The sequence below is a fragment of the Cynocephalus volans genome, chromosome 10 (assembly GCF_027409185.1).
Source record: "Cynocephalus volans isolate mCynVol1 chromosome 10, mCynVol1.pri, whole genome shotgun sequence".
Lineage (NCBI taxonomy): Eukaryota > Metazoa > Chordata > Mammalia > Dermoptera > Cynocephalidae > Cynocephalus > Cynocephalus volans.
Genome location: NC_084469.1, coordinates 59,612,757 through 59,624,848, shown reverse-complemented (window position 1 = coordinate 59,624,848; position 12,092 = coordinate 59,612,757). Strand labels below are relative to the sequence as shown.

General features: G+C 53.5%; 1 protein-coding gene across 3 annotated transcripts; it reads left to right on the top strand.

Annotated features, from left to right (window-relative positions):
• The first annotated feature begins 9,553 nt into the window (after positions 1-9,553).
• Positions 9,554-11,824, top strand: CNFN (cornifelin). Of its 3 annotated transcripts, none has more exons than XM_063112794.1 (5): positions 9,554-9,593; positions 10,256-10,335; positions 10,787-10,897; positions 11,369-11,505; positions 11,603-11,824. In XM_063112794.1, exons 2-5 carry the CDS (start codon positions 10,299-10,301, stop codon positions 11,690-11,692), a joined length of 375 nt encoding a protein of 124 aa, XP_062968864.1. In that variant the 5' UTR covers positions 9,554-9,593; positions 10,256-10,298; the 3' UTR covers positions 11,693-11,824. The 3 variants fall into 3 exon arrangements, with proteins under 3 accessions (XP_062968864.1, XP_062968865.1, XP_062968863.1); XM_063112793.1 differs by having other exon boundaries at positions 9,556-9,593; positions 10,154-10,335; XM_063112795.1 differs by lacking the exon at positions 10,256-10,335 and having other exon boundaries at positions 9,555-9,593.
• Positions 11,825-12,092: the final 268 nt, after the last annotated feature.

Genomic DNA, 12,092 nt, shown 5'->3' with positions numbered 1-12,092 from the left:
GGACGCTGGCTTCTCAGCTCCTCCCCCTTATAGTCCCTCAGTACCCAGCCTCAGCATCCACTAGAGAGAAAAAAAAACATTTGGGTCTCCAAGGCTCCAGTGATGCAAACTCTCTACAGAACTGGAGCAAAGCTAACTGGAAAGCAGAAGCAAACTGGTCCCCCAAAATACTGGAAGTGCAAACTCTGCCCAGCTATCACAGTCCCTCAACCAAATCCCTAGAGGTCTTGCCTCTTGTAGGTCCTAGGTTTGGAGCGGAGATGATTTATACCCAGGGCCTGACCTCAAGGGGCTACTGATCCTGTATTCAAGGAGGGTGAGGAGATAGACAGGCTGTCAGGGTCCCCAGGGATTCCATCTGTGATAGTCAGGGAGGGCTTCACAGAGGAGGCGATCGGCGTCTGACATTAAGGATGAGCACAAGTTTGTTAGGCAGAAAAAACATGCCAGGTTGTGAGACCAGTGGGCAGTGATCAAAAACTTCCTCTTGGCCAGAAGGTCAGGTGTAAAGTGGGGAGTGGTCTGAGGGACCTGGACTGGTCAGTAGGAGCAGGTCCTGAAGAGCCTGCAATACAATTTGGTCTATAACTGGAGGACAGTGGACAGCCACAGAAGCGTTTTGAGCAGGAAAGGGCCAGGATTGACTTGGGGCTCTGTAAGAGCCTGTTGGGGCACCAAGGGATGGACTGAAAAGGGCAAGATTGGAGCCCTGGCAAAGGAGGAGGCTGCGGACAAGGGAAGATAAGGCCTGAGCTGAGGCAGAGGCCATGAGGGTGGGGAGTGCAGGTGGAGCATCCTAGAGCCATAACAGCATAACAGGTTTGATGAAGAGGACTTACTGAGGGTAGGGGCAAGGTTACAGAGCAAGGGGACAAAGATGACACACAGGTCCAGCCAGGGGAGTGGTGAACAGTGAGGCTGTCTCTTCACCGGGAGGGAGGAGGTGCCTCAGGAGTATGTGATATGGGGGAGGGAGGACGGGGTGCTGAGAGCTGTTTTGGACATGGTGAGATCAAAGGTCTTCATTGTCATGAAGGACATCCAGAGGGACATCCAGGAGGCAGGAGAGTGACCTGGGTGCTCATTTCTGGCTGGAGTCAAGGGACTGGAATCTTTCCAGGAAGAGTGGGCAGGTGGGACAAGCAGAGGGCCAGGACAGAGAGAGCCCTGAGGACCATGGCCCCCAATAAGGGGGTGGGCAGTGGAAGGCCAGTACTGGCAGGTTCTGAGGAGCAGTTGGAGTAGGAAGAAGCTAAGCAGGAAAGAAGAGGATGTAAAGCAAAGGGAGTTTCAGGCGGGAGGGAGTGGTCCATGTCAGATGATGACTGAAACGTTATCCTCAGGCCTCAGCAATGAGCAGGTGACCTCGGTGAACTTGTCCAGAGCCACTGCAGGGCCATGGGAGGCGGGCAGCCAGACGTGTTGGGTTGAAGAGGGAGTGGAAAGTAAGGGATTGAGCCGGTAGGTACCACAAGTCTTTAGCTGTAAAAGGGGATGACATAAGTCAAGGGAGCTTGATGCAAGGGTGTGTGTGTGTGTGTGTGTGTGTGTGTGTGTGTGTGTGTGTGTGTGTGTGTGTGTGTGTGTGTGTGTGTGTGTGTGTGTGTGTGTGTGTGTGTGTGTGTGTGTGTGTGTGTGTGTGTGTGTGTGTGTGTGTGTGTGTGTGTGTGTGTGTGTGTGTGTGTGTTAGAGGTGATGGAACATGTTTTGATGTTGGCACAGAAGGAGAAACTGAAGATGCAGAAGCACAAGAAGGCACGGTTTCCCAAGGGGACGTGAAGCAGGGTATCCTCATCTCAGAGACCCTCAATCACCCAGCAAGTGACTTTTTTTTTTTTTTTTCAAGATCACTGGTAAGGGGATCTTAACCCTTGACTTGGTGTTGTAAGCACCGCACTCTCCCAAGTGACCCCCAGGCCGGCCCTAAGCAAGTGACTTCTGAGTTAGGGCCTGTGATAGGGCAGAGAGCTGTAGCCCAGAGCTCTCCCTGAAGGTCCAGATCCACTGGCCTGAGTCACAGTTCCCCTTGTCCAGCTCATAGGACCCCTGGCTCATCTATGTCAAAAAAGAGTCATCACCCACCAACCTGCTCCTCTTTCCTGTTCCCATCTCAGGTAGCGTCCCTTGTGGTCTAGTGGTTAGGATTCGGCGCTCTCTCCCCCCCCCCCCCCATCTCAGGGATGGCTCCACCATCCCCCAGGCCAGAGCTCTGGGTCTTGTCCTGGACACCCGCCTCTCTAATAGCCCATCAATCCCCATATTCTGTTCTCTCTGCCTCCTGGATCTCTAACTTATCCCCTCAGCCTCTGTCCTGAACCAGACTCCATCCTCTCTTGCCTCGGTCCCTGCCAAAGCCACCTCCTGGGCTACTGGCTTCCAGTCTCATTTCACTCCTCCAGTTTTTGGTTTTTGTGGGTTTTTAATTTAAATTTTTTTTTTTTTTTTTTTTGCAGCTGCCTTGTAATCAGGATCTAAACCCTTGATCTTGGTGTTATAATGCCACACTCTAACCAACTGAGCTAACCGGCCAGCCCTCATTCCTCCAGTTCTAATCCCAATTCTGACCTGGTCCTCTCCCCTGCTCTAAAACCTTCAATGGTTCTCCACCCCCCAAACCCCAAAACAGTCTAATCTCCTCAGCTTGGCCTCTGCCCACCTCTTTATCCTTTTCCAGCCTTACAGTTCCCCTGCTGGCAGCACGAACATGACTGGCCTTCCACTTGGGCACTTGTACACAGTAATGCTCCTGCATGCTGCCCTGTCTGCTCATGCTGAAACACTCCGCATACCCTCTTCTCAACCTTTGCCTGTCACCTCCTGCTCCTCCAAGATCCAGCTCCAACGGCTCTTCCTCTGGAAACCCTTTCCTGACCACGCCAAACCCAAAATTTAGACTCACTCTCCTCAGCTCCCCCACCTCTGCACACCCTTGCTCATCAATGTCTGTTCTCCCATCTTACCCAGGCTCCTTGAGGGCAGGGCCCAGGACTGACTCATGTTGGTCACCACCATTGCCCTGCCTTAGGAAGTGTTTGTTTAAGTAATGGGTGAGTGTGTGCGTGAGTGAGTGAGTGGTTATACGAGGGAATCAGTGAGTGAGGGAATTAATGAGGGCAGGAAGGGCTGAACCGATTGATGAGGACAGGCAGGGGCAGAAAATCAGGCTCAGAGTGAGGAATGGGGTGGATTAACATCTGAGATCGTGCATCCCAGACTCAGTTTCTCCAATAAGGCAAAATGAGTTTGCCCTGGCTGAGCTCCCCCTTTTTCCGTGAGCCTCACCACGCCTCATTCCTGTCCGAGCTATGTCTAGAATCCCAATACTGGGCATGCTGGAAAGGGCTTACCCGGAGTGACCCGCAGAACCGGTTGGCTCGGAAGCCGGCTCAGACCTCTGCAGAGCGGACCGGGATTCCGACTCCACAGATTCCGCGTCTATTGGCAGACCGGCAGCAGGCACTGGCGGAGACTGGCGTCTCCGAGAGCCTATCGCTGTCCGATTGAGGCTGTGGACCCCGCCCACTGTGGGGGGCCGGGAGGTAGGAGGTAGGGTGACTACTTGCTGGATGATAGTGACTGACGTCTCGAGTAGTCCTAGCTAGACTCCGGAGGAGTGCCTCGCGTGTGAGCACCCGCTTCTGGAGAGACTGAAGGGCGGGGCGTGGTAGCCGCGGGCGTGGTCGGTAGCAGAATGGCGATAAATGGGGTTTCTGGCGGCACACACTTGAGCTGTTTGCAGGCCCGATCCCTGGATCTCTCTCTCTCTCTTTGTCCCCCCCGGCAGCTGGCGGGTACTTGGACCTTGGTGTTATCAGCACCACGCTCTAACCAACTGAGCTAACCGGCCAACTCCCGGATCCATGGATCTTGAGGGAGGATGGGAACTTGAGATCCTAGATTCATTGATCCCAAGGGAGGAGAGGACTGGGGACCCAAGGAAGGAGGGACGAGGCGCCCGGACTTCTGGGTCGGGGGGGGGGGGGGGGGGGTGGCAGGGAACCTAAAAGGTTGGGGTCTAGGGAAGGGACTCCTGGATCCTGCCCAGGGATGACTGATGTTGTGCTCAGGATTTTATGAGGCTATTTATGGGATTGCAGCCAGGCCTTGCCCTCAGGCAAATGTTCTGGGTCCTGAAGTGGAGTTTGGAGTAGAGATAGAGAGGGAAGAGGCTTAGGGGAAGCTCTGGCCTGGATATGCCTTTTCCTCGTCCCTAAAAGGGAAGTCAGGGGCAGGATGCTGTCTACAAAAAGAACCCAGAGTGGGAGGAGACTTGAGACTTATGTGGAGACAAAGAGAAAAACATAGATACCAGTAGAGAGATAAAAATAATAAAACATTCGGTATTATAACACCAAAGTCACAGGTTCAGATCCCTACACATAACAGACACAAAAATAATAATAATAATAATAATAATAATAATAATAATAAAACATTAATAATAATAGAGCTCTCTTGTACTGAGTTTACTGTGGCCTGGGTTCTGTGCTAAGCATTTTACATAATTATCTCATGTCTTCTTCATCACAGCTCTAATCGATCAGATTATTATTATTATCCCCATTTTACAAGTGAGAAAATTGAGGCCCCGTGAGGGAGAATCAAGATACAGATGTAGAGACAGGAGAGGCAAAACACAGATGGAGATAAACAGACAAAGAGACAAAGACAGGCCCAGAGAGAGAGGAAAAGGTAGACAGCAAACAAAAGAAGAGGGACTGAGAGCTGGGATTCCTGGTTGGGGGTTGGGGTGGAGGGCTGGGGACTAGGACTCCTGGGTACTGGAGGAGGCAGGACCAAGGATAGGGACTCCCAGGTATTTCCTCCCCTGACTCCATGATAACAGGCTTGTTTGACCCTTCTTGCTGTGGGTGTTGGGCCTGGCTGGGGCCAAAAATAGTGATTAGGAGGCACAGGCACATCATTATCCTATTGAATGATGATAAGAAAATGATTCATGGGGATGCCCCTGGCCTGGGAAGGGCCTTTCCCCCCGTTCTTTGATCTGGACAGATCAGACCTCAGGGAGGACCAGGGAGGGACAGGGACCTCTCCATCTTCGCATCTCCATCACTCATCACTCAGAACTGTCACTGAGGCCCATTGTGGAGACAGGTGGGCCACCCTGGGGCAGCAACAGCTTTCCTGGTGGGTCTTCATCTCTTAGGACATCTTTACTTTCCCCCAGACCTTGAACCAACACCCTCCAGAGGTCCTGGCACATTGCAGGGGCTCAGCAAATGCTTATGGAATGGACTGACAAACACCCACGTTTCTCTGTCACAGCTCTTCCTTCCTCTGTCCCCATCCCGCCATCTCTTTTGGTATCGCCATCACATTTCTCAGCTTCTTTCTGGCCTCACTTGTCTCCTCTCACCTTCCTTTTCACCCTTGTGTTTTTCCTGAAGGCACTGGGCCTGTCATCCCCAGTAGGATGAAACTGAGGCTCATTTTGGAAGGAGTCACCCTCCCAGGGTCACCTGTGGGACATGTAAGGGAGTGGCCTCGGGGCTGACAGAGGGGTTCTCAAGACTCCAAATATAGAAACTCTCAGCAGCTCAGAGTCAGAAATGCAAGATCACACCAAACGTGTGCCCTCACAATACTACATGTTAGGTGTCATCTTGCTTTTGTACCCACACAATCAGAGAATCTCACACACTGCACATATAATCACCCAGAAGCACAAACACAAACGTAGGCAAACAATCACAGAATCACCTGCACTTACTACACACAAGAAATAGCCTGTTCCACAAGCAAAACAGACACCCCAACTATGCAGTTATATGCACAGCCACTGATAGGCCACTCATCCAGTTCCTACTAGAAGGACCATGAGCAAAGACTTGGTTTGGTTCACTGTTATGTTCCCAGAACTAGAAGAACTCATCATAATTGTAATCATCATCATCTTAAACACAAAATGTGTCCTATGTGCCAGGCACAATTCTAAGGACTTTACATTAATTAAGTTGTTTAATACTTTAAACCACCCTATTTGCAACAACCCATTTTACAGAGGGAAAAATTGAGGTCCAGAGAAGTTTGTTGATTTGCCCAAGGTTTTACAGCCAATAAGAGGCCGTCAGAATTTGAAACCAGGTTTTTCTGGCTCCAGAATCCTTCACACAAGACTACCACTCAATAAATAATTGCTGCCTTAATCCGTCAGAATCACAGAACCACAATAACTGAGAACACACCCAAAACAGGTGCAGTGTGTAGAATCACAGGAGGGCAATATAGACACATGAATAGAACCCCCCTCACATGTCACATCACAGACCACAGAAACAACACAAAGAAAGACACAGCCTGACAATCCCCACACAAACACACAGCACCCAGAGAGTCACACAACCGCACACAGAGACACAACACACCCAAACCCAGACACATCAACACACCCAGAGCTCACTGAGTCCCTCCTGTTCTGCTCCCAGCCCCTCTGGGTTGGTCCTCAAGGAAACAGCAGGTTTAAGAGAGAAGGGGGGCCACCTCACTTGTCTGCTCAGCCTGACTGGTTCCACTGGGGCTGAGGATGGCACAACCTGCCTTGTGAAACCCATGTTGGGCAACTGGACTCAGACCTGTCCTGGACGCCTGGATTCTGGGGAAAAAAGGGCTGGGAGCCTGGACTCCTGGGTTCTGAGGGAGTAGGGGCTGGGTGCCCCATTCATTATAAGAGAGAGAGAGGGGAGATTGGGACTTGGATTCTCAGGTATTGAGGAAGGGAAGGCGTGGGGGTCTGGACTCCTGGGTTCTGAGAGAGAGGAGGCCGGGTCCCTAAATTCCTCTGTCTTTGCAGGCAGAGTTCTGTATTTTGCAAATAAAAATATAGGAAGCCTAGTTCAATTTGAAGTTCAAATAAATAACAACTACTTTTTTAGTATATTTCCCAAACGGTGCATGGAACACACTTATACTTAAAAAAAAAAAAAAAAAAAGTATTTACTGCCACCCATCTCCCCAGAATGGGAATTTCTTTTGTTTCCATTTTTTCCTGGCTCCCTTTTATTTTCGTGCATAATATTTAAGGTCATCTGGATAGGGAAGCAACCTGGAGCTGAGGTCAGTGGCGCCTTTTTCTTTTTAGATGTGAGGGAGGCCAGGAAAAGCTCAGCTTAACCATTTCCAATGCACCAAGCTGTGCCAGCAGTTCAGGGGCCCTGACTATCCCTCTATAGATTGGGTTGAGACTGAGTTCCCGGTCAGTTGGTATGTGTCCAAATCCCCACTGACCACCAATGTTCTAGTTGATAGTGAGCGGCACAGTCCCACTTCCCCATCTCCCCAAGTAGCTGGTGTTAGAAAACCGTAATTATTTTTCCCTTTTGAATGGGCTACAATTAAAACTTGCAGAAATTTGCACTTTGGAAAAAAATCAATCGATCAATTAATTAATTTTTTTTAAGTTTTTGTTGTTTATCTGAAATTCAGATTTAACCAGAAGTCCTCTCTTTTTCTGGCAACCCCATTTGAGGGGCATGGAGGCCAGATGCCTAGTGACTGTGCCACAGTCACCCTCAGCCCCCAGGCCTCTTCCTGCTCATGGTCCTCCTCCTCACCCCCAAGCAGGCCACCTCACAGCTTCCCCAGTCCCGATTTCCTCATCTACATGAGTTGTTACATCTAATTGGGGCCCCCAGGCTGTGTCAGGAGGGGAAGAGGAAACTCAAGGACAACTCAGACTGTCATGGGGGCATCGGGGGGCCCAGGGTCCTCAGAACTGTCTGAACCTGAGGCACCTGCAAGCCCATAGTCTGGACAGCTGGAGGGATGGGGCCTGGAGATGGGGAGAGATCCTGAAATAGGAGACCCCAGGATAAGGGCACAGAGACACAGAGCCTGGAGGGAGAGAGACCCAGAGATGGAGAGACAGAGAATCAGAGATTTGGAAACAGATTTGCAGAAATGAGGAAAGAAAGAGATTGAGACCCAGAGAAATAAAGATGGAGAGACAGGGACAGAAGTAGATGCAGAGATGGAGAGACAGGGACAGAAGTGGGAAGAAGATGTCCCCCAGATACTCAGGCTCCCAGACCAAGTGAAGGACATGCACAGGGAAGACAATGAGCACTGCCCATAGGTCTGTGGACAAGGAGAGCCAGCCATCTGGGTGGTGCCAGGACATCAAGTCTTGGGTCCTCTGGAGTATCAGGGTGGGGGGAAAGCTGTGATCCCAGGCCAGCAGGGTGATCCTCCTGTCATCACCTCACACCATACCCAGTGGGGTGATGACAGCACCTCTGTAGGTGACACCCCAATTTGCTGGTGCCTCCCACATTTTTGGGGTGATGCCCGTGCTGGGAACCCCACCCAGCTCTACTGCTGCTTCCCTCACTGAGTCACCTCCAACCCTGTCAGGCCTGTTGGGGGGAGACTAGCAACTCAGGCATCTAGGCCCCCAGCTCCTTCACCCCTCAGGAGCCCAGCAGTTTGGAATCCCAAGACCTCTACCCTACTCAGTGATGTGCAGCCTAGCCTAACAGGACTCAAGAGTCCAGGCCTCCAGCCCCTGATCCCTCAGACCCAGGAGTCCAGACCCCCAGTTCTCTGTTCTATTAGGACCCAGGAGTCCTGGGCCGGATCTGCCTCCTTCAGGAACCAAGGCTTTCCAGTTCCCAGCCTCCTCCCTTCCCAATTTGGAGGTGGAGTGAGGTGTGTTTTATTTATTCTGGTTCAAGCATGAGTCACTCCTCAAAACATATCCCCCCCATCTGTCTCCTGGCCCTGCATCGGAGGGCAATGTCCCCCTCTCCCAGGAAGATGGAGACATCACTAAGTATGATGAGAGAGACCCTTAAAAGGGAGCCTCACATTGCACTCTCTCCTACACCAATGACCCTTCTCTCTCTCCCACCCACCTCCTCCACCCGCCTCCCCTTCCCTCTAGGCCTCTGCTGTGGTCCCCTCCACCTGCCTCTTTACCTTTCCATTTCTGCGTCTCTCTTCTCTGAATCCTATCACCCCTTTTCTGGTTATTCCTCCCCAGATCTCGCGCTCTCTCTCTGTCTCTGTCTCTCTCAGCATCTCTTTCTCCATCTCTCTCCTTCCCATCTCACCATTTCCCTGCCTCCCCTTCTGTCTGTGTCCCCCATTCCTTCCCCATTTCTCTTTCTCTCCCTCTCTTTTGGTCTCTGCACATTGACTCAGCTGTGCTCCCTCCACCTTCTCTCCCCATCTCTCTGTCTCTATCTCTGCCTACTTCTGTTTCTATCTCCACCCCCATCTCCTCATCCCTGGACACACACACACACACACACACACACACACACACACACTCTCTCTCTCTCTCTCTCTCTCTCTCTCTCTCTCTCTCTCTCTCTCTCTCTCTCTCTCTCTCTCTCTCTCTCACAATTTCCTCAGTCCTGGGAGGTGAGACAGGAGGGGAACAGGAGAGGGAGGGTGGGAAATCCCAGTGGGGAGAAGAGGGTCAGCCAGACCGGCTTGGCTCCCTGGGCATCTCCATCAGAGCCCCACCCAGGGCCTTGTGGCCCGCCCATATAAGAGGCTCCTGACCCAAGACTGAGAACTCAGTGCCCGAGTCACTCAAGCCTGTCTCCATCACTACCATCGTCGTCCTGCAGGTAGGAACACCCTTCCCTCAGCGCTCTGCTCTGAGGTTGGTACCTCTGCTCTGTTCTCTCTCCACCCTACCCCACTCACACTTCTCTGTCTCCTTTCAAATCTCTGTCTGCCTGTCTCTCTGGACATATCTTTCTCAGTGCCCTCCCTGAATCCCTTCTTCTCAATCTGAATGGCACTGAGTTGAATTTGTAAGTCCTGAGGCCCAGCATTCCCTCTACTAACCCCCTTGGCTGGGGGGCCATCAGATGTGCAGCATTTCTCTTTACCTCTCTGAGCCTCAGTGTTCCATCAGTGAAATGGGCTTGCAGAGAAATCAAAGTGCTGGGCACATGTGGGCATTACTGGCGCCTGGCTCGGATTTCTTTCTCCCCCTATCTCTGACTCTGCCTGTCTCTGTCTCTTGGTCCCTCTCTCCAGCTCTTCCTCTGGTATAAGGAGGATCCTCTGGGGTCTGTCGGGCAGCTATAAAGAAATGGGCGAGTTTCTCGCCCCCACCCTATTTATTCCCTGTTCCACATCTCTCCTAGCCAGCAGGCTGACCTGGCCTCTTTCTCCCCAGTTCTCCTCCCACTGAGAGCCCAGCCCCCAGTACCCCAGTCCCCTCCCCTCCCCTCCCCGGTATCCAGCATCCCTTGGACAGATTCCACCGCTGTCGCTGCAGCCACCTCTGCTGTCCCCAACGCCACCTCCTCAGGGCCATCAAGATGCAGTTTGAGATGCATGACAACGTGAAAGGCAAAGGTGGGATAGCTGGATGGACCGGCAACCCTCTCAGTACCCCGAACGTGGCCGCCTCCCTCCCCTGGGCACCCTGGCTTCGAAGACAGACGGCTCCTGCTTCCACCCCAGAGGCCCCCAAAATTCGGGAGCCCAGCCCCCCAGGCCCAGACGTAGAGGAGGAGGCGGCACGTCTCAGCTCCGCCCAGATGTGGCGCCCACTCTTCCTCAGACCCGCAGGAGCTCCCCACCCCAAGCTCAACCAGATGTGCAGGAGGCGGCGGCAACAGGGACAGACTGGGGTGTCGATGTCCAGATGTGGCAAAAGGGAAGGGGGAGGCTTAGTGGTGTCCCCTCAGTGGGCGGCCTGGCGGCCCCGCCCGGACTGCCCGGCAGAGGGAAGGGTGGCAGGGGCGCTGGGGCTCAGGAGGCGCTGCGACACTGGCCGCTGACCCCCGCCCCCCCACCTCCGCAGCCATGTCCTACCCAGTGACCAGTCAGCCCCAGTGTGCCAGCAGCTGCTACCAGACTCAGCTCAGTGACTGGCACACGGGTCTCACAGACTGCTGCAACGACATGCCCATCTGTGAGTGCCCGCCAGCTCCCTCTCCAGGCCCGCCCGGGGACGGGAGGGAAGCTCACCTCCAACCCCCTCCGACACCCTCCTCACCCCACTGCCACCTCCCTTCCTTGGACTTTTAATTCCCACTCCCCAGCCCTCACCCCTTCCCGGACCCCCAGCACTCCCAGGATGCCGACCTCGTTCACACCTTCCCACGCTCAGCTTGCCCTCGCGTGCTCACCCTCCCCTCACACCCTCGCTCTTCTCGTTGTGACCTCCAATTCCCCCTTCAAACCCCATCTCCCAACCGCTAAACCACCCCCTTCCTCGGACCCCTAAATCCCTCTGGGACCTCTTCTTCATTCCTTCAACGTTCAATTCCCTCCGGGCCCTTCAACTCCCCTCCGCGGCCCGTCAGCCGCGCCCCTCCGCAGGGCGGAGCCGGCATGAGGCGCCCGGCCGGCCCCGCCCCTGACCGCCCTGCGCCCGGCCCAGGTCTGTGCGGCACTTTCGCTCCCCTGTGCCTCGCCTGTCGCATCTCCGACGACTTCGGCGAGTGTTGCTGCGCACCCTACCTGCCCGGAGGCCTGCACTCCATCCGCACCGGCATGCGCGAGCGCTACCACATCCAGGTGCGCGCCGGGCCCCGGACCCGCGGGAGCAGGAGGCTGGGGTCTGGCCTCCTGGGACCCAAGGCAGAGCACCTGACCTCTCTCTCCTACCGTCTAGGGTTCCGTCGGGCACGACTGGGCGGCTCTCACCTTTTGTCTGCCCTGCGCCCTCTGTCAGATGGCGCGGGAACTGAAGATCCGAGAGTAAAGACGTTCCCCACCTTCCCCCTTCTTTTCGACTGGCCCCACCTGGCCTCCTCTGGCCCCACCTGGGAAGGCCTGTCCCGCAGCCCCTGTCCCACCAGCAGAAATACACCTCCAATAAAATCCTGAAAACCAACTTCGCCTACATCCCTTTTGTCCCAGAGGAGGACTCTGGGTGGAAAGGAAGGTGGGGTCACAAGAAACATGACTAGGTGTGGAGGGAGGAGTTGACTCTGAACGGCTGTATATGACTTTTGTAAGTCTTCCCTCTTTGTAGAGGTTTAGACCCAGATGTCCTCAAAGTAAAACCACTAACCCCTTAGCTGCAGACTCCCTATCTGAAACTCTGCTGGCATCCTGAAAATAAGCAAAAACAGAAAGGAAGTCAAGGCACTAAAACTCAA